The sequence below is a fragment of the Penicillium diatomitis genome (genome assembly GCF_028827545.1).
Source record: "Penicillium diatomitis strain IBT 30728 chromosome Unknown utg000004l_segment0_segment0, whole genome shotgun sequence".
NCBI lineage: Eukaryota > Fungi > Ascomycota > Eurotiomycetes > Eurotiales > Aspergillaceae > Penicillium > Penicillium diatomitis.
Genome location: NW_026623176.1, coordinates 2,961,285 through 2,982,193, shown reverse-complemented (window position 1 = coordinate 2,982,193; position 20,909 = coordinate 2,961,285). Strand labels below are relative to the sequence as shown.

General features: G+C 50.4%; 7 protein-coding genes across 7 annotated transcripts; 4 read left to right on the top strand and 3 right to left on the bottom strand.

Moving 5' to 3' along the window:
• Nucleotides 1–3,584: 3,584 nt before the first annotated feature.
• Nucleotides 3,585–4,315, top strand: N7539_004287 (dynein light chain Tctex-type family protein; the record flags this gene model as incomplete). Its single annotated transcript, XM_056933889.1, has 4 exons — nucleotides 3,585–3,611; nucleotides 3,715–3,753; nucleotides 3,874–3,948; nucleotides 4,031–4,315. The coding sequence occupies 4 exons, from the start codon at nucleotides 3,585–3,587 to the stop codon at nucleotides 4,313–4,315; spliced, it is 426 nt and encodes a 141-aa protein (XP_056791430.1).
• Nucleotides 4,316–5,050: 735 nt separating this feature from the next.
• Nucleotides 5,051–6,472, bottom strand: N7539_004286 (WD40 repeat domain-containing protein; the record flags this gene model as incomplete). Its single annotated transcript, XM_056933888.1, has 4 exons — nucleotides 5,051–5,686; nucleotides 5,756–6,251; nucleotides 6,347–6,368; nucleotides 6,451–6,472. The coding sequence occupies 4 exons, from the start codon at nucleotides 6,470–6,472 to the stop codon at nucleotides 5,051–5,053; spliced, it is 1,176 nt and encodes a 391-aa protein (XP_056791429.1).
• Nucleotides 6,473–7,959: 1,487 nt separating this feature from the next.
• N7539_004285 (uncharacterized protein) lies at nucleotides 7,960–10,309 on the top strand (the record flags this gene model as incomplete). Its single annotated transcript, XM_056933887.1, has 2 exons — nucleotides 7,960–9,987; nucleotides 10,058–10,309. The coding sequence occupies 2 exons, from the start codon at nucleotides 7,960–7,962 to the stop codon at nucleotides 10,307–10,309; spliced, it is 2,280 nt and encodes a 759-aa protein (XP_056791428.1).
• Nucleotides 10,310–11,138: 829 nt separating this feature from the next.
• N7539_004284 (peptide alpha-N-acetyltransferase complex A subunit ARD1) lies at nucleotides 11,139–12,051 on the top strand (the record flags this gene model as incomplete). Its single annotated transcript, XM_056933886.1, has 2 exons — nucleotides 11,139–11,502; nucleotides 11,669–12,051. 2 exons carry the CDS (start codon nucleotides 11,139–11,141, stop codon nucleotides 12,049–12,051), a joined length of 747 nt encoding a protein of 248 aa, XP_056791427.1.
• A 306-nt stretch (nucleotides 12,052–12,357) lies between these two features.
• On the bottom strand, nucleotides 12,358–14,586 carry N7539_004283 (uncharacterized protein; the record flags this gene model as incomplete). The annotated part of the gene is made up of 1 exon (XM_056933885.1): nucleotides 12,358–14,586. The coding sequence occupies one exon, from the start codon at nucleotides 14,584–14,586 to the stop codon at nucleotides 12,358–12,360; it is 2,229 nt and encodes a 742-aa protein (XP_056791426.1).
• A 752-nt stretch (nucleotides 14,587–15,338) lies between these two features.
• N7539_004282 (uncharacterized protein) lies at nucleotides 15,339–16,847 on the bottom strand (the record flags this gene model as incomplete). The annotated part of the gene is made up of 1 exon (XM_056933884.1): nucleotides 15,339–16,847. The coding sequence occupies one exon, from the start codon at nucleotides 16,845–16,847 to the stop codon at nucleotides 15,339–15,341; it is 1,509 nt and encodes a 502-aa protein (XP_056791425.1).
• A 3,149-nt stretch (nucleotides 16,848–19,996) lies between these two features.
• Nucleotides 19,997–20,895, top strand: N7539_004281 (uncharacterized protein; the record flags this gene model as incomplete). Its single annotated transcript, XM_056933883.1, has 2 exons — nucleotides 19,997–20,210; nucleotides 20,297–20,895. 2 exons carry the CDS (start codon nucleotides 19,997–19,999, stop codon nucleotides 20,893–20,895), a joined length of 813 nt encoding a protein of 270 aa, XP_056791424.1.
• Nucleotides 20,896–20,909: the final 14 nt, after the last annotated feature.

Genomic DNA, 20,909 nt, shown 5'->3' with positions numbered 1-20,909 from the left:
CTGCTCCTATTCGCGATTAAGAATAGGAGCTACTCGTTTTCCGACTTGCTCGATATAGATAGGTCTTTATCTGAGGGTCCTATATTCTCCTCTTCGCTTTCTATTACTAGTTATACTTTCTTAATCTTATTACGCTTTACCTTCGAATTAGTAACGTTTCGATCCTTCTTTAGCGTACTCTTTACTATATAGCTAGTACTTAGCCGATTAGCTAGGAGGTAAAGGTATCTTAGAATATAATAACCCTCCTACCCGTAATAAATATATAGGTCTTTATTCCTATATTATTAGATTTCTTCCGAGCTTATCTATCTCGCCTTCTTCCGGTTATCTCTATTTTACTAGTATTTCTAGTATAATTCGGTATAGTTCGCGATAACTATAGGAGTCTAGTCTATTATATCCGGATCTTTCTACCGACGATTAAAAGGCTTACTTTTACTATTTCTATTTAAGTTTAAGATATCTATATCGGTATTAATCTTATATAGGCGACTTACTAGTCCTAAGTAGGTAGCTAGAATCCTATAATTTATTAGCGTAGCGCTTATCTTTTTATTTAAAGTACTTAGTAGGATCTATCTTCTAGCTTTATTAGGCTAATTAATAGCTCCTATATCTATAAATTCCTTTTCGAGTTTCGGTAAGAAATAAGTAAAAGGCTAGCTATCTATCTATTTAATTTAGTAGAGTCTTCTTACGGCCTATAACTATATATTCGGGTCTCTATATATATCTTCGAGATATATAAGTATATCCTCCGGACTAGTAATATCTCGTAAGTATTTTATATATATTCCGGTATTCTTCTATATTAGCTTCTCTAAGCGTAAGAAGATATATATAAACTAATCTTATTTATAGCTAATTACTTTACTATTAATAGCGAGCTTATTTTCTATTATAATCTACTAAGTTAACTAATTATTAACGCTTCCTATAAAGAGCGGTAGATCTAGGAGTCGAGGCCTCGGCCTACGTATAATAGTAGATATCGATTCGGCGGGGGTTAGCGTAGATTCTACTATCGTTTCGGTACTATTTCCTTCGGTTAATAAGCTAGCTATCTATCGCGCTAATATATCTTTAAGCTAGCGAATTCTTTTATCTTAGACGGTAGCGCGCTACTACTCTAAATACTAGCTTACTTCTATCTATTATATTAAGGCCTACGCCTAGGTAGACGGGGCCTATTATCGATTCTAGGGGTCTATAATACCTAGGTATTTCGTATACTAACCGGTAGCGATTCGGTAGTATTACGATATTCCGATATTCTAATATACCTAGAAATTAGTATTTCCTAGGGCTTTCCGATAACTAATAATACTTCTGAATAATATAGAAGGAAGATTATTATATATAAAGGGCTATAGTAGAATTAACTTAATTATACTAGGCTAATATACTATTTATAATAATCTTAAGGAGGGAAAGAAACGGTCCCTCTTCGGTAGTAAATAATATAGGGGCCTTTCTGCTAAAGGCGGTATCTATCCTTCTGATCTAGTATTCTTCTACAGAAGAACACTAAGACGGTCTTTCGCCGTTAACTACTAATATAATCCGGAAGGCTATAGCTAATAGTTTACTACCGGGCTCTAGCCCGTTACAATAAGTCCTATATAGGTTTTCCTATATATCGAATTCTATGGGGAGAGATTCGTATACTTCGGTATTCTATAAGTAGATAAGGATTATAGTTTATTTAAATAAGGAAGCTTTCGTTTCTAATCGGATATCTCTCTTCTAATTTTACTTCTAGTTATTTAACTACTAGTAGATTAGATCTCTTCTAGAAGGATATCCTATATACTAACTACAGTAGAGTAGAGTTTTTTAGGGTTCGGGCCCTCTCTTATACTATCGTATAATTTTTAAGATTTTTAGTATAGTAAAGAGAGGATTACTTAGTACTACGAGTAGTCGGTAATTTAAGCTAGATCTTTAGGGATCGTTTAGTCTCGAGAGCTTAGTAAATATAGTTCTAAGTAAGCTTTTGCTCTTAAGTAGTTAAGTATAGAGAATTAGCTAATATAAGGGTTTACTACTAGATAAGATCTAGAGGGTAGATAGGATATAGTTCTTCTAAGTATAGCTATAGGCGTGACTATATATATATAGAGGACTAAGGGTCCGTACGTGACCGACCGGAGCTATACGGTAAGGTTATAGCTTATCTAGCTCTACTTATCGCGAAAAGGAAGGGTTAGGATACCTAAAGTAGCTATAGGCCCGTGATTATAGTTATAAGAGGACTCTCTTTATTAAAGTATCCTATTAGGTAATCTATAGTCTAGTAATTATTAGGTAACCTATAACCTACGATCTAGGTCTAACTATATAATAGTTAGAAGTAAGGCCCTCCCGTAGCTTCTAGGAAGCTAGGCTCCTAGGCCCCCCTACCTAGCCTCGGACCCCCCTATTATCCTATATATTCTAACCCGAAGGATCGTAACCTCTATAGTAGCTCTTTCCTACCTCTTTAGGTAGCCGATCGATTAATCGATCGATAGAAGAGGGAGTTAAGAGTAATCCCCTCGAGAGTATAGTGAGGGAGGACTATAAGATAGGCACCAGGGAAGGGACCGGTAGGGATCCCTAAGAATTAGTCTTTATACTAATCTAACTACTACGAGCTATCTCTTCCCTAATGATTAAGTCTAGCTACCTTACCAAAGTAGCTACCTTAATAGGTAGCTACGGGCCCGGGATCATACTCCCTCGAAATAGTACTCTTAAGTAATTTCCCATTTCCGGCCTCTCTTAGATACCCGCCTAGACTCTACCCTTAACCTAAGGAGCCTAGGCTACTAATACTAATAAGACGAAATAGGTTTATATATATATATAACTAAGAGAGCCCCTACGCCGGTTACTAATACGAGGCGAAAGCCTCTTAATTCGGCTAACATAAAATAAAAGCTATACTCCACTTTATAATAGAACTACAAACCATTCAACTTAACGTACTTAGAATAGTAATTTGAAACCAGAAAATAGAATTAATTAATTAATTAAATAGAAAGTCAAGATCGTAAGTAGGAAGGTCCAGAGCGTTATCGCTACGTGGTCTGACAATCGTATGACTGTCAGCTGATCTGCTACGTCAGGTGGACTTTATACCCTACTCCCTAAATCACGTGGTAAGTGTTAGTGTTACATCAATGACAGATCCACATGGGCTGAACGGGCCAGCCGCCATGATACGACTCTCCCCAAACAAAACAACCATCCCAAGTTCGATCCCAGTGCGTCCCTCCAAAACCTGAGAGATCTCTGTCCTTGTCTCGGTCCCCAAAAGTAAGTACCGATCACTGTTTGCTGCCCCAATTCCCCGCGTGAATACCCCAATTCGGCCTCGTCTTCCCTCGAAGGCCAAACCCCCCCCCCCCCCCCCCGCAATATTATCTCCGGAACGAGGCTCCTCAGCGCACTACCACCCCGTTACGGCGACGTATTGGCGCTTGAGTGATTGCCTCATTCTGCGCCGACAAAGTCTATCATACCCGTGCGCGTGAAACTCATTAACCGCTATCGTGACAGAATCGCCTTAGTTCAAGCAAGCCACCAGAGCAAACGCAATGGCTGTCGAGGCTGCTCCCGTTCCTGTGAGTTGAGGCTCTATTCGCATGTCGCGAAGATCCTTTGAACAGCCATGTCTGACGGACCTCTTTCTCCGACATCCTCAATGCTGACTCTGTTGCTACCTAGCCTGTTCCTATCACAGAGCTGACCAAGATCACCTCCGACGTACGTGCTGCTCACCTCATGGCTTTTAAGCCCTCTCTGCGCCAATCCCTCGCCTGAATACCATTTGGTATGCACACCAACGGCCGAGAAAATATGCTTACAGAGATACCTTCCGCATAGGCTTGTGATGTCGCCCTGAAAGATGCCACCGAGTACGAGCACAGCCTTGTCGGCGCCTGGAACTCTCAGATTATCGTGAGTCTTACTCCCCCGTGTGTTGTACACCAGTCTCATGAAATCTCCTGAAATACTTATCGATGAATGTTCGAACCCACAGAACACTATCCTCAAGGCTCTCATCACCGCCACTACCCCATCCGAAGCCAACAAGCCTGCGCCTTACCGTTTCACGGTAAACAGCACAATCGTCCAACAGGGCCTAATTGACAAGACGGCCGCAGCTGACGGCGCGCAAAGCAATGCCGGCAAGCGCGGCATGCACTCCGCTTCTGGTGCATTCTGGGATGTCAACCGTGATGGCATGTGGACCTTCAAGTACCCCGGTGCTGAGGAGCGAGGTCTTGACGTCGTGGTCAGTGTGACGTGGTTCGCCGTCAACTAGGGGAATCGACTCTCCCCTGTCCCTCGACCTTTACAAGGCCATGTCACGGCGCTACCTCGATGATTTGCAACAGAAGCACAGCGTCCACAAGTGTCGACCGATCTTATGCCACTGAGGACGGATGTCGTCATTGTGTCAACTCAACTTAGCATCCTGTCTTGTTTCTTGTGTGATTTGCTCCCAATTCGCTGTATTATGAGACCCCTTTGACCGACGCACTATTGGAATATCCAGGCGAAATTCGATTGTTCATATAAATTATCACACAAAGTGGTGGTGCTGCACGTTGGAATTCAGCGATTGCAACGCAATGAAGCTAAACCCGTAAAAGCCCGTGACTTGAGTTTCGAACATTGGTCCATGACGCCAAACTGGTCTCGACGGCAACGACCGACTTGCTCCAGTTCAATTTGGTTCCATGACCAGCAAGCCAGAGCGAACACCAAGCAGTTATCACATTGAGGGATTCTTTCTCGGGGCGCAAGAAGGGGTCAGATTACAGACAGGACATGAACCGGCAAATTACGCAAGATTGAATATTTCCCATTCGCGCCCACATTCGTAAACAGCGACGGGCCTGCAACCTCAATATGCATACAACCCGTCCAACGCCGCGCTATGTTCCATTGACTCCCCTCCCCTCCAAATCAAAAATAAGTCAGATGCGCATATTTGATAATAACAAATTGAAAAAGCCTAGGGACATGAAGGACAAAAAGGGAGTGCGAGCTGCTCTCAGCGAGGTTCTGAGTAGTCATTCAGCGCCACACACACTGCACCGCGATGGTGACCGCTGTACTGCCGAATGATAGTGCCTGTACTCAGCTCCCACAGTCGAGCGTAGTGATCGCTTGACACAGTCACCAAATAGGCCGAGTCGGCTGAGAATGCGCAGTCCCACACCCATCGTTGGTGCCCCGCGAGAGTAGTCTCGAGGAACAGGGTCTTGTTGGCGGGGTCCATGGGCGGGCCGTCAGGCTGCGCGGGGAACTTTTGCTGGGGCGTTTCCTCTCGAGGATCTTTACCAATCAGGCGCAACAAGTGGCGGTCCTGGTCGAAGATGCGCAGGAGGTCGTGCCCTTGACTCTTAGCTTCCAGGGAATCGACCTCATTCGTCTTCTCCGTCGGGTCGACCTGGGCCTGTTGGTCCTGTTTTTCCTTCCACTCTTTCAACGCGATCTTAGCCGGGGGATAGTCTGGGTCGAGGTTCCAGACCTTGGCAGTATGATCGGCGGAGCATGTGGCCAAGTGCTTAACGTCGGGCGAGAGGAGAACGCGATTCAGGTAGTCATGGTGGGCCGAGAAAGTAGCGACGGGAATGATGAGACCCTTGTCCTCAGTCTGTACCATCCGCCAGAGGTAGACATTGCCCTAGCGATTAAAATTGAAGTGAGCTTGAGGCGCAAGCAAACGCATGGTCAATAAACGCCGAGTACAGACCTTTTTGGTTCCAGCGCACAGCAAGGTCGCATCGCTGGCTACGCTGACGCTTGTCACTGAGCTGTTTTCCTCGGGCTCCAGCTCGTGAATGCACTTGCTCTCGCCCAGATCCCATATGCGAACCATGCCACCACGGTCACCACTGATCAGTTCCGCCTGATTGGGGTGGATGACCACATCATTGACCGGGAAGTCATGTCGGTAGTCGCGTTGGAGGCTACCGCTGCGGACGTCCCACACCTTGATCGAGCAGTCCTCAGAACTTGTCACCATCCACTTGCCTTCACAATGAAATGCGACCCCAGTCACATTGTTGGTGTGACCCTCAAAGGTCATCAGAGGCTGGGGATTACTCGACTTGGCATCGAAGAGCTTCACATTGTGGTGACCTGCGACAGCCAAGTATCTCTTGTCGGGGGTGATACACAGTCGGTTGACTTGCGAATCAGGGTGTTGAATGGTCCTGGAACAGATTCCGGAGAGGGCCTCCCAGAAGCTGAAATTCCCCTAGTCAGCTTTGACCCAAGACTAGTAGCTTGTGCATTCGACACAGGTCAGACTGGCGAGCAGCCGCGGTTCATATGTACTTACCGGATGGTATGGTCATACCCCGCTGTCAAGACGTTTGATTAGCGATCAGATTTTAAAAAGATGCAACGAGTGGTAGCCAGCTCATCAAGTGTACCATCACCTACCAGTACAGAGAATGACGCTCATCGCTGAGCAAAATGTGATGAAACGCTAGACAGTTTGACCAGTATCCCAGAGTCTGGGACTTTCCCCAAGAGTAGCGCGGTTGGCCTACTCTAAATGGCTGTGGTTTGGAGACACAGAAAGCTCAGTGAAATGGGGAGATCAATTCAAGGCGAATTGGGGTGTCCAAAGCTTGAGATTCGTGAATACGGAAGTGATCGATTCAATCGGCCGTCTCCAAGAACCCCAAAATCGAATGAAGCAGGCGATAACAGAGAACAGAGTCGTGATGGAGGGGTTGTTCCAATATGAAACCTCACGTAGCGGCTGTTTTAGGGTAGCTGGCTGAGCTGCAGCTTTGGGATTGTCAATTGGCGCGGGAGAGAGACACTCGGAACGGCGGGCTGAGGAACACACTGTGGGGATTCGAATAATGGGGAGGAGAGCTGGGTTCGAGCAAGATGATTCCAGCTGGATCCACAGCAGCGACGAAACTCCTCTATTTGCCAAGCTGCCAGTCAGGCACGACTTCGAGGAGAGAGTGGACTGCGGGACAACAAAGGACCGAAGGGCGGTAGCGTAAGCGGTGACGTAAAGAGAGCTGGGATCGTCGCACGTGAGGAATGGGGCTCCAAGGCGGTGACAGAGAGGCACCTGAGTAGATAGTGGTGCTACTATTACAATTGATGTACCGGAGTAGATGGTGAACTGGTGTGGGTCACTATGGGGTCATTGACGGGTTTGAGGCGGGCAAAATAAAGCTGATAAGGAACCACGATAACCTACGTAGGAACTTGGATAAGTCAATTGAATTTGATGTGAAACATTCAAGATCCTGAAGTTTGACTAGCATCACCGATTAAACATAGCCCAAGATCTGCTTATATTGACGAGCGAAAAATTTAGGGTGAAATGCTATAAGGTCCCCTCTCTCTACGACAGGGCTGGCGGGGTACAATCTAGGCTTAGCACTTGTGACACTGACAAGGCTAGCGGGCAGAAGGCGGTCATGGATTCTGCCTGAAGAATGCTGCACTGTAGCAATCGCCTAAATAAAAAAAACGTCGCAAACATTCACCAGGCTATCTTTGATAACATCACGCTTCCTCACTCCTACAGCTTTTACGCGTTATGCACTTTCTTTCCTCCTCACACCCTTCGGTCTTTCCCCATCCCTTCTTTACGGTCTTCCTTCCCAACTCCATAAACGACTTTGATCTGTTCAAAATTATCCTCCACTAATCACCTTCCCGTCTCCTTGTCTACCTTTGATTCGTTACAAGGATCAGTTGTCCACAAGAAGACTTCCTGATCTAGTCATTATCATCCCTCACTCTACACTTCTGCATCTTCAAAATAAAAACCTTCACCCTACTATTCCTCTTCTAGCTCGCTCTCGATCTTTTGTCGTCCACGTCGACAAAGCTCTTCAAAACAAAGCTTTCGAGCTCTTCACCTTCTTGTTAGACACCACGTCTTACCGGCATAATCAACGCCAGCGCTCACCCCATATGGAACCCCGTGAGTCTCGTCCCATGGATCCCATCAGCACACCAGTTAATGATCTGGGGCTTACACTTTCCCCTGGATCTCAGCCTGCCCAGCTGGATCCTTCTCACCCAAACAAGGAAGATGACCTCGCCTCCCTGTTCGACGGAGAGGATTCTGGATTGTTCACCGACTTTGCCGAGAGTTCCTCGCAACCTTCAGAGGGAAACGATTTCAGCTCTCTATTTAGCCAGAATGCCTCTGATACTACCCCTGACTCCAGCAAGAATGCTACAGAGTTAAATGACCTGGCTGCGTTTTTCGGCCTGGAAGATGACTTCGATCCATTCACCGACTTCTCAAAGCTTGCCGCCCCGCCTTCATCCAATCGAGCTGATCAGGCCCACCCGAGTACGAAGAAACGTACCAGCGAACAAGCATTTGGGACTGATCATGAGAAGTCATCGACCAAGCGAGTGAATTGTAACTTGTCCAATGTCTCACCACTAGGATATGACACCGCCTCTTCACCTTACAAGCAACTTGCCACTCAAGCTTCACCAGGATCGACTAGTAGCTCTAGAAAGCGCAGCCATGATCAGGTACAAACAGGTCTCGGAGGCAATTTTAAGAAGGGATGTCGGCGCGAAAGCCGGGGACTCACTTCGCAGGGAGAGATGCTTGGAGTGTCAAGAGCGTCAAGTCATATCCGCTCCACGGCGCCCATCTCGGTTGGATCTTCACCCACTCCAGCGAATGATGAGACACTCTCCGCTCACTTCACCTTCAGCTCCGATATTCAGAGCAGATTCGGTCTCACCCAAGAAAGCTCAGACCGATTGTCAGCCGTTGAGGCGTTCTGTCATGGTTCTTCGACGTCGAAGCATATCTCCCCTTATGCCCCAGTCGACAAATCCCTGTCGACTGCAAGTCTTCAATCTGAGTCTGGCTCCCAAACAGATCTGATTGAAGACCTTCGGCGCCGCCTTGACAGTTCCCGTCGACGCCTCGACACGGTCACTACTGAGCGAGATGAGGCCCGCGCTGCACTCAGTACTTATGAGCACGTGAACCCTCACACGAGTCAGCTCAGAATCCACGAGCTGGAAGCAGAGGTGCAGAAATTGCGCCAGACGGCCTCCAATCACCGGCGTCGAATGGACAAGGCGAATACAGAATTGGGCGAGTGGAGACGGCAATACACCAACCTGGCCACTACCTATAATTCCCTTTTGCGGGACTACCATCATCTTCAAGCAATGATGGTCTCGCGTCCCCCTCACTCAGGTAGTGCCATGGAAGCAACGGTGACTGCGGCATTAAACGTCCCCCGGGATTCCACGTCCAGCTTACTGGTCACCACCTCTGCCGCCTCTTCTCCCGTCTCTCCGCCTTCGATCACCTCACCTTCACGGATCTCTCAACACGATATCAGGTCTGAGAGATTACCTTCCCATGCGTGCGGGTCTCCATTCGAAGGCCGTAGTTTGGGACTTCCACCACCTCCTCCCGGGCATCCCTCACCTGACCTCATCACTCCCTCCTCCACTCTTTCCGCCCACCGCGGTCAGGGCTCTGCGACCTCCCTTGAGCAGCCGGACCCCCTGCTCCCTGGTGCCACATGCACCACGCCAGCCTCGCCTTCCCTTGCTGCCCGCCACGCAGCCGACTCTTCAACGACCGCTACCATTGCCGACGCGGTCGTTGGCCCCGAAAAGCGACGACCTGTCGCAGCTCCAACTGTGCCTCCCAAGGACGTTCCGGTCATCGATCTGACCGTGGACTCAGACACAGAAGTGAGCCCCCAAGGACCAAACTCTCTTTTCCGACCCGCGCTGACCCAGGACCCTAGCCCGCTTACCAGATTTCGTCGCAGCTTGCGCGCCAAGAGCTTCGACTGGCTGCGTAATAGCAACAGTCTTGAGAACGACAGTGTTCTTGCAGGCCGTATGTGCAAGAGCCTGAACTCCGCGCAGCGTCAGGCGGAGCTCGGTGACAAATTCGTGCACGTGAATTTGAACGAGTGCTACCGGCTCGTTCAGTCACAGCAGGTAGATTCCACACTCTCATGATATAGTTGTGGGCTCGCTTTACTAATATACCCCATTCCCGTCTTTTTAGCATGTGCGCCGAGCTTTGGGTGGTCCGCTAGCACCCCTTCCTGGTGGTCATCCTTCTGATGTCGCCCAAAGCGCTGTTGCAGCAACGGTGACCACCGGCAATACCTGCGCGGCCGCGCCTGCGCCTCGAGCCGTCGCCGAGTCCAATACAGTCACCAACGGCGATACTCCTGCCTCCCCGTACCATGTCACTGACGACGAGTTCGCTCTGATGTTGGAGGAGTCCCTCGCCCGCGGCAAGACGCCGGAGTAGGTGACGGTCTGGAGATTGGACGGGACGAGCTCGACAGGCACAAGGGGTTGCAGTAGGTCCAGGTCCTGTCAAGAATGTGGGCTGGAAGAGAGATGGGGATTCAAGAAACTGGGGAGGAGGGAATGGTGCCGTGCTTGGCGCAAATTCAGATGTACATAGTTTGCGTTCGTTTGCTCGTCGGTGAAAACCCGACCCATGTGTATTAGCTATATGATACCCATATTGTTATGAATTCAACCTGGCGTCATGATCATCTAGATCATGCTTTAACAAACCTTGCGAAGACCCATTGCTGAACATTTCACCGTTCAAATTGCGCATCATTGACAGCTATGAATGTGAACAACAGTACTAAATTTATGTAATACTCATCGAAGCGTTCGATATCGACAACTCAATGGGCAGTACCAACGCAAACTTCAGTAGTAGAGTCAATGAGGTGATCGACAAGCGCATAAATCGTTTGTCATATTTTATTTACCGACTACTGACAAATTTTGAATGGCTTTTACTCCCCGTTCCCAGAATAGAACGTTGATGGATCTTTCTCCATATAGAAAGCAAAAACTGAATGTGGCTACTGGCTCCTGGCTACAGGATACTACTGCAATGATGCGCACGGTTGAATAGCACCAACCCCTCATGGCCCACACCTCAAAGTCACATGACCTTAATGTCACGCGGTCATCGCGATGTCCGCCAACACATTCGTTCACATTGCCCAACTCCCAAGCCAGTCCCAGGTCCAATCCCCTCTGGGCACTCAATCAACTCGTTTATCCTACATATATTCGTCGAAAGACCGGTCCACGACCCACAAGCCTCCAAAATGGTCGACATTGTCCCTCTCTCATCGTACCCCTCCTACATCGACCTTCTTCCCTCAATGCAAACCTGCAATATCACCAACCTTCCCGAGAACTACTTCTTGAAGTACTACCTTTACCACGCCCTGACATGGCCCCAGCTGAGCTTTGTGGCTGTTGTCCGTCCCAAGAATGGATATAAATCAGGCTCTGGGCCTGGTATGGCGGGCGACATCTCCGGCCAGTATCCCAAAGTGGTGGGGTACGTTTTGGCAAAGATGGAGGAAGAGCCTAGTGATGGTGTGCAACACGGCCATATCACGAGTTTGAGTGTGAGGGGCACGCATCGTAGACTGGGCATTGCGGAGCGCTTGATGCGCATGAGTCGTGAGTTCTACCCGTGCCGTAAATTTCCTCATGCGTTGTGATCGCATGGTCATGACTCGGAGCTAATTGGAGCTTTCGGGTCGCCGAGTTTCGATTCAATTTTTCCCCTACCATGCAATTCGTTTGTCTTTCGGATGAATTCAAATGACTAATGTTGGTCAAACAGAACGTGCGATGGCCGAGTCGCACCGTGCCCACTACGTCTCCCTGCACGTCCGCATGTCCAATACTGCCGCTCTTCGTCTTTATCGCGATACCTTGGGATTTGAAGTCGAGAAGGTTGAGAGCAGATACTACGCCGACGGCGAGGATGCCTACGCCATGAAATTGGATCTGCAGAAGCAATGGCTGGATTGGAAGGCCATCGAGAAGCGGGACCGCGAGAATGAAAAGGCTGACGGTGATGAGAACGCAGACGAGGGAGATGAAGTCGGTGACTTGGGCAAGAAGGGAGACGGCAAGGAAGGCGAGAAATTGGTCAAGGTGAAGGTTGGTCGCGGTCTGGGTGTTGGTGACCTCGTCGAGAGGAATGAGAGCCAACAGTCATAATCAGTAGCCTAGAGTCATGTTTGTTGCGTGTGAGAAAATACCCCATGATGTCAAATTTGCGTTAAGTGCGGGTTTCTATTTTGCATTGACGCTTTGACCCTCAATCGGGGGTTCGAGTCGAAGACCAATTGCATGGATGTTATTTCATTGGGAGGTGAATAGTCGGATTCTCCGAATCAAAAACTCTCGGTATTCTTACTTTGTGATCAGTCGACCTGGGCGATGATGTCAGAAGGCATGGCAAGCGCTGGATATCTTCGCGGCAAAAATGCGCAACGCAAAATAAAGACAATATGGACTCGAGCATTATGTGGTATCTCCGTCCCTATTTGGTTCCTTGGCTTTCTTTGAGTGTTTGTCTTGTGGCTGCTTTTTGGATCCCAACGGTCTTAGAATCTCTTTGAGTCGGCCATGAGTTCGACTCTTCTTCTCCTCTCTTTGAGTGTCTTCCTTACGTATATCGTTGTTGTCGATTGACTTGGAAGGCGCGGTTTCGGATACAGAACCCACACTGGGCTCTGTGACTTCGCTGGGCAAAGTTGACACGCTGCGGCTCGACATGGAAGAGGAAACAGCTCGAGAATTGGCATATGCTGTCGTTGCAGATTGAGAGCTTCCTAAAGACAGACTTGCCATACACCCTTCAAGTGGTTTAGTATGTTCAACAGCTGGCCCTGCATTTGACGAAGTCTGCCTTTGGCGGTTCTGTCGAGCCAACCTTCTATTGCGCTTCTCATTTCGCGCATGTAGAACCAAATCTCGGAAAGCCTGTTGAGTGTGTCGGACCTCGTCCTTCATGGCACGGCGCTCGGCCACTTGACGTGCTTGTTGCTCTGGCGAGTCCCAGCAGCCCCAGTCACTGCTGTCCGTACCATTACCCGGGAAATGACCGAGTCTTCGACGCCAGTTCTGCACAACTGATACCTTCGCTTCACGTCTTGACTCTTGGAGCGTGTACAACTGCTGTCGAAGATCAAGCGCTGCGTCATACTTGGTACGATCGTTGCCGTTATTCAGGTCTTGCAGTTGTAGGCGAACAGCGGCAAGATCAGCAGGAGTCAGATCGGATGTCGTTGAAATCGAGTCAATAGAATCCAGGGAGGATTCAGACGAGATTGAGTCAAACGAGGTACGATGAAGGACCTGCACAATGTCGTCCGTTTTCTCGGGCCTGGTCCCATCGTTGACCTGACTATGATCGCGCCCCGCGATCTCTTCTTGAGAATTTGGGGTCCCGGCTTGAGCGTCGGGGTTCTCGGTAATGGGCTGGGACGGACTTTCAACGCCACTCGAGGTGGAGGCTGTGTTTTGGGGAGCCCCCGATATTTGCCCGGAACTTGGATAGGGTTGCTGTATGGCGTATGGTGCAGGAGGATATGCGCCCTGCTTGCGACCATGAAGCCGAGCCTGCTCTTCAATCCACCGCCCATGCGCAAGGGCTTGATCCTCCACCCGTCGGCCATAGTGCATAGCCTGCGTACTAATCTGATCACCGTAATGCTGGGCTTGCTCAGCAAATCGCTCTCCATACTTCTGAGCTTGAGATGTAAGAGAAGAGATCCAGCCAAAGGTTCCGCTGCTTTTCTCGGGGCGCTGCGCTGCATATTGTTGCTGGTTGTAAGGCCAATTGTTCCATTGCCACTGCTGCATGCCCGGAGGATATAGATTAGGTGGGATGTATTGGGGAGACAGGTGGTTGGGTGGGGGGCCACCAGAGAACGGAAAGGCAGGTATCATACCATACGAGCCATAAGGTGCTTGCTGCGGGTACGGAAATTGAATTTGGTTTATAGGAGTGGACCAGCCATTGAACGGATGAGCCGGATAGCCTGCCGCAAGAGGCCCATGATGAGAGCTGGGGGTCTGTTGCCCATCACTTCCAGGTTGATGATTTGCTCTTGTAGCAGCTGGATAGCATCGGGGACACAGCGCGGAAGACGGCGCTGTCTCAGACTCCCCAATGTAGACGAAACTGATGCGAGTCGCCCGCGGCTCGAAGAAGCATTGGTTCCATTCATCCACCACCGCCGCAATACGTGCTTGGCGCTGCTCATCTGTTTCTTGCGGGCGATCTTTACGATCACGTTGAATCTCTGCGCGCAGTTGTCGCGGCAGATGTTGCGAGGCAGCGGCCGGGCCCAATTGTGGTGGGAAAAGGTGCCGCAAGAACATGTCCCAGTCCTGCTGGGCCACCTCTTCCACTCGCGCGCTCCAGCAGCGAGGTCGTCGAGGAAAGTCCTTGATTGAGCTGCGAGGGTATATTGTCATCGAATGATGCAACAGGTCTCGACTGTTATCGACGGTCGTGGGTCGGCGCTCCACGAAATAGGCGGCTGCAGATGTGAAGTGGGTAGGACCTATCGCCGACCACGCAGCTGTAGTAGATCGACTCGCGTGCGAGCTCGTTGCAGAATTCGTACTTGACATCGATCCCCGCACCGGTTGCCCATCTTGCGAATCCCCATTGCGACTGTGATCTGTAGAGGTCAAAGGGTCATCGGCCGAATAAGGCGGCGGAGCCTCCTCCTCATCCATTTCCGCCTGTGATGCAGGACTATTACTGATCAAAATGACAGCGAGAACTGACCAGAGGACTTCAGCGAGAATTGCTGGTGGATCTGACGGTCAGCGTGCACCGTCATTCCGATAGTCCAGTCAAAGCGGCGGAGACTTAGCCAAGAGTAGTCTGATCGAACGATAAGATAAGGCACGAGAGAGAAGCGGAAGACAAGGCAGCAGAATTCCCACCCGCTTGGCACCTCTCCGCCTTTCCGTGGGCTAGTTATCAGGGTTAGGGTCTACTGCAGTAGATCCTCAAGGATTTACCTTCGTCGATTATCATGTTGAAGGATATAAAGTCGGAAATTGGAAATTGGCACAGCCCTTCGCGCCGAGTAAAAGAAACAGTGACCTGTCCAGACTACGCGGTCGTTCTCACATGATCAAAAGTTTGGCTAGCACCCTTTCCGTCAACCAGGGTAGAAGTACTGTTCTTTCGCGTCAATTGCAAATCATGTTGTGAAATAATACAAAAGCATCAAAAGCAGTTTGTGGAAAAGGGTCTCATAATTGACAGAAATGGTCGGTCCGATTCCATTGAATGTGTAAGGAGTGATTCCAGAGTGGGAAGTTACATGGTGAGCCCGAATTTTCCTGGCCTGAAGCTCCATGTCGGTCGAGTTTGGACATGGATGGCGACACATCACCGAAGACAATCAAAGATGATTCCAGAGATAAGTCTCAGCCTCGGTACATGAGTGTTTCATTGCAGCTAGCTCTCGCGGCTTTCAGTTGCAGCCGCAGTCGGACGCGTCCGTCCCAGCAGATGAGTTAGAGTCAGCACTCGCGTGGGCGCTGGCATTGGCGCTGGCACTCGCATCGGCGCTGGCATCGGTATCAGCAGATGAGGAGCCGCCAGCAGAGCCGCTAACGGAGCCAGTAGCGCCGGGCCAAGAGAAGCTGATGCTAGTGCTCCAAGTCAAGGGAGCAGTACCGGTACCAGAGGAAACACCGGCGCTCTCGCCAGTAGGGCTGATACCAGTGGGGACAGGAGCAGGGGTGTCTGCAGATCCTGAGCCGGAGCCGGAAGCTTGACCAGAGGCTTCACCTGAAGCACCGCCAGAAACACCACCGGAGGCACCACCAGAAACGTCACCGGAAGCGTCACCAGAAACTCCACCAGAGGCACCACCTGAAGCACCTCCGGAAGTACCTCCAGAAACGCCAGCACCGCCTGAGAGACCCCCAGAAGCACCGCCAGAGACACCACCGGAGGCTTCACCAGAGGCACCACCTGAAGCACCTCCGGAAGTACCGCCAGAAACGCCGGCACCGCCTGAGAGACCCCCAGGAGCACCGCCTGAGACACCTCCGGAGGCTTCATCAGAGGCACCACCTGAAGCACTAGCCGACGCACCGCCAAAAACACCACCTGAAGGGCTACCGGAGCCACCACCGGAGGCTTCACCAGAGGCACCACCTGAAGCACCTCCGGAAGTACCGCCAGAAACGCCAGCACCGCCTGAGAGACCCCCAGAAGCACCGCCAGAAACACCGCCTGAAGCACCTCCGGAAGTACCGCCAGAAACGCCAGCACCGCCTGAGAGACCCCCAGAAGCACCGCCAGAAACACCACCTGAAGCACCTCCGGAAGTACCGCCAGAAACGCCAGCACCGCCTGAGAGACCCCCAGAAGCACCGCCAGAGACACCACCGGAGGCTTCACCAGAGGCACCACCTGAAGCACCTCCGGAAGTACCTCCAGAAACGCCAGCACCGCCTGAGAGACCCCCAGAAGCACCGCCCGAAAGACCACCGGAGGCTTCACCAGAACCTTCACCAGAAGCACCAGCATCGCCACCAATGCCAGCACCCAAGCCAGCGCCCGCGCCTAGGCCAGCACCACCGTGAAGACCAGCGCCAGCACCTAGTCCGGCACCAGCACCCAGACCCGCGCCGGCACCAAGGTCAGCGCCACCGTGGAGACCGGCACCAGCACCTAGACCAGCGCCAGCTCCTAGGCCTGCACCGAGACCAGCGCCCAAGCCAGCTCCTAGGCCAGCAATACCATGGAGACCAGCATCAGCTCCCAGGCCAGCGCCAGCACCGAGGCCGACACCAAGTCCGGCACCTGCACCAAGTCCGGCACCACCGTGAACACCGGCACTTAAATCAGCGCCACCGCCAATGCCAGCGCCTAAAAAGGTGGGCTTGCGTGCCTGCAGGACTTTGTTGTTGTTATTAACAGGCATGGCAATAGCAGTGCCTGCCAGCATGAGAAGGACAGTGTTCTTCATTTTGGTTGCAGTTTGGAGATGGAACTTGAGGGGAGGAAATGAGGCGAGTTCAGGACCAGTCCTGAGATTATGTGATGAGCACGAGTGAGGAAAATTCGGATAGAGTTGTGAAGAAGATTGCGATGTTGAACCGGCCAACGAGATCGCAAAGAGAAGAAGGAGAAGACGATGAAAGGAGGACTGGTGATGAAGGTGAGGATGATGAGAATGAGGATGATCATTGACCGGGGAAGACTTCTCGACTTTATACACTCGAAATCGACCCGACGGCCAGACAGATAGAGTGATCAGTCTCATTCTCCGAACATCCAGACAAAGTTGATGAAACTGATTCCCGTTATGTCGTGACAGCGTCGTGAAACACCGTCGACGCTGTCTGGTGGGCTGATTCCTCCTTCCGATGGTCTGTGCTTGCCTCGCAACTGCAGTCGCTTGGGGTCGTGGTCCATGAAATGGACTATGTTCCCATGAGTGACCTCTTCACTGATCAAGACTGCCGACTGAAGTTTCTTCGGTCTGCTGTCGATTCAAGTTCAGCAGAGGTTCAGAGACCTTTTGTGTTGGTCAACAACCATTGAACAATCGGCAGAGGCCATTGCTGCCCACAAAAGCTTGACTGGAAATGGTGCCTCCGAAAAGCACGACACGTCGTGACGGCCGAGATTGAATGTTCCTCCCCACATATAAGTGGTAGATATCAAATCAGCGAGACTTCGAGGGAGGTTGGGATGGATGTGTTGAAACCAGTCATCGACAGAGACATTTCGGCATGTCGGGCCCCAGCAGTGGATCCGGACGATAGACCTGTTCATGGACACGGTGGGGGGTTTGGACTTGCAGCCGACCAAAATCCATGAGTTGAAGTGGTGGAAGATGGATCAGGGTCCAGCTACTTGTCACATGGTTGAAAGGACAAGCGGTATGGTGAGGGAAAGCATTCTTTCTCCGCGTTCATGAAACGTCTTAAAAATGGGACCGCGCCGGAACATTGATCGGCCTCGCAAATGGTTTGTCGATCTTTGCTTGGCAATGTAATTGTGTATCTGGGAACCACTACTATGTCTGCCCGCTTTCTATGAATAGGTAGAACACGAACTCGTTCCGGTTCCCGAATGTGTAGTTTGAAGCCATCTCTGAAACTCGGATTGCCGCAGCCGAAGGCTCTCCACCTCGATATTTCTCCGATGCAAGCCTATGTGGGCTTTCTTCCGCTTCCAAGACGATAAAATGAGGTATCATGCCCTTGTCAAAGAGAGCTGATGGCCTCGAAAGCTAAAAGTGCTCCTGAAACCTTCACCTTGCGAGTCCCCTGGAACGTGCCTTCGGATCGAAAGACCTGAGCCTGTGAGTTGCGACGACCGTGAGAGAGACGTCGAGAGTAATTCTTCGAGCCTGGCCGTAAACGATGCCAAGGGCCATTCTTTATTCAAGCAAGAATGTACCCTGGGATGAGACATTGTCAAAGCGACGATGAGCAGGAAGTATGTGGAAAGAGGCTTTCAGACCAGACTCGGTGAATCTCCAAGTACGAGAAAATGAGACGCATAGTGTCGAAAGGTGTTCATGAATCGACTCCACAGTGGCCACGATACCTTTGTCGCGCTGTCTACCGGTGAACAGCAGGGAGGAGTCGCGCATAGACTCAGATAGTGAAGACCGAACAGTGACCACATCGGGCTTGAGGTTTGTTTACCCCAAGTTGACACGATCTCGAACTCCTGTGGAGACCATCGCGACGGGGTTTCCGAGCAGTCATTGGCCACTATTTATTCTTGCGGCACGGCCCAGCGAACTTGAACGGGGTCCCACTTGATCAAGTTTCGAGGATCTCACAAGCAGGGGTCAGTCGAAGACTTGCACCACTTCAAAGCAGCGACTGACTGCTTACTGCTTTTCAAGAAGATGGCGCGACCGGCGTAGCAGCCCGTCTACACTCTACAGTGACCGCCAATCTCAAGCTTGTCCGATCTGCAGCTGAGTATGATGATGCATCGGGCCATCGTTTGTTCGTCACATGGATGGGTTCTATACCTCTCTTGACCGACATCGCACCGAAGTTGGCCTCACTGCAGAGACTCGTGAGTAGGGTTATTGCAGAACCTAGTTCTGCGCGAAGGGTTTTCTTCCACAGGGCTGGAACTGCTTAGAGCCCATCAGGTGAGCGCACGTGATGCATACTCGACGGAAGTCATCCCAACAACCGTCACAGCTGGGAAGAAGAAAAGTCTGGTTTCAGAATAAGGCTTGGGATCTTTACATTCATCGTACTTAGTTAGGTACAGGTAGATAGTGGAGACATGGAGGTAAAGAGTCTCGACAAGCTCTACCTATGTACGTGTCTAGGCACCTAGGCAAATTTTCTACGCAACGACCTAGGTCAAACCCTCGCAAATATATATGTTCCAGTTCCCGAGTAGATCCATATTCCATCCCGATAGGTCTGATGCAGACAAGAGTACACTCTGAAGGAGGTTGTTCAAAATGTCAAAAACGTCCTGGACCTGCACCTGCATTTCCTACGTAGTTCACCAACTGATGGCACACCCTCACGGTATAATTTAAGATGAGAGGTCAAGTTGCTGGATCAGATTGGCTGAATTTGTTCTAATCCCTCCATGCTGGTCGATTCAGATCGAGATGATGAGCTTCCGTCTGGAACCCCTGCATCCATTCAATGCTCCCTACGTAAGATCGAGGGCGGTAGTCCCCGGTGAACCGTGCGGCTCAATTTCAATGGAACATCCGACAAATGTGCAAGATCTTCTGAAAGAGTCATTACAACCTTTAAAATCTACCTTCAACGCAATCTCAGCCTGGCGATCGCCTGAAATACACTGCCGCGATGCACAGAAATCCCCTTTCTACAGAGATCGATCTCGGAGAGCAGGCGGGTCCAGACCTGGGGCTTCGAACTGCAGTGACATTCAGTAACCTTACCTAAAAGGATCTTCCCAAGGTTTATCTCCGATCTCAAGTACGGATGGATCCGCAGATCTGAGATCGGTCGATGAAACCTTGTAATTAGATTTGTACTACGTCATGTTCGTTTCGGTCGCATAACAACAGCTCTCCAGCCAAGTCAGACAAGTCTCGAATCTCTCATTTCACCCTGCGCAACTAATGATCTCAACACTTTCCTACACTCAACAATGGCTGCAGCTGCACAAGGGTTCGCACTGGTTACGCCCGCATCGCGAGGCATCGGCTTTGCACTAGCCCAGCAGCTCCTCACGCAGACGGGCCTTCCCGTCGTAGCCACCGCGCGGAAAAATCACGATGAACTTCGTGAGAAGCTCCTCACTAGTGAGGGTGTGCCATCGAATGCCGAAAAAAGATTACATCTATTAGACGTCGATGTGAACGGTACGTCGACCCATCTTCAGCCCGACGTCAAAGCATCGCTATCGTGTTTCAAAAAAAAAAAAAAAACACTGACATTGCTCTCATAGACGAATCCACAATATCGTCCATGGCCGCCACCATCCGTAAAGACCTCCCCGACACGCCTCTCCGTCTTGCCTTTACAGTCCCTGGCATCTTACATGTGGAAAAATCCCCCACTCAAATCGACGCCGACAAAGCACTAGACAGTTTCAAAGTCAATTCGCTGGGGCCCCTTCTTCTCATGAAGCACCTGTCCCCTTTACTCCCCAACAAATCCGCGTCCGGGTTTCCCAACTCGGAGGGCTCACTGAAACTACCCGCTCATGCGATCTATGCGATGATGGCAGCTCGGGTGGGTTCAATATCCGACAATGCCTCTGGGGGTTGGTACTCGTACCGTGCGAGCAAGTCTGCTGTTTTCCAGACAGCCAAGACGTTTGATTTGTATTTGCGGGGTCGATGTGCGGAGAGGGCGATTGCGGTGGCGCTTCATCCTGGGACGGTGAAGACGGACTTCACGAAGGAGTTTTGGAAGGGGAGGGAGATGCTGGAGCCGTTGGAGTCCGCGGACAGGTTGTTGAAGGTGGTGACTGGGTTAGGTGCAGGACCGGAGGATGGAAGGGGCAAGTGCTGGGATTACAAGGGCAAGGAAGTGGTTCCGTGATTGGAGACACGAGA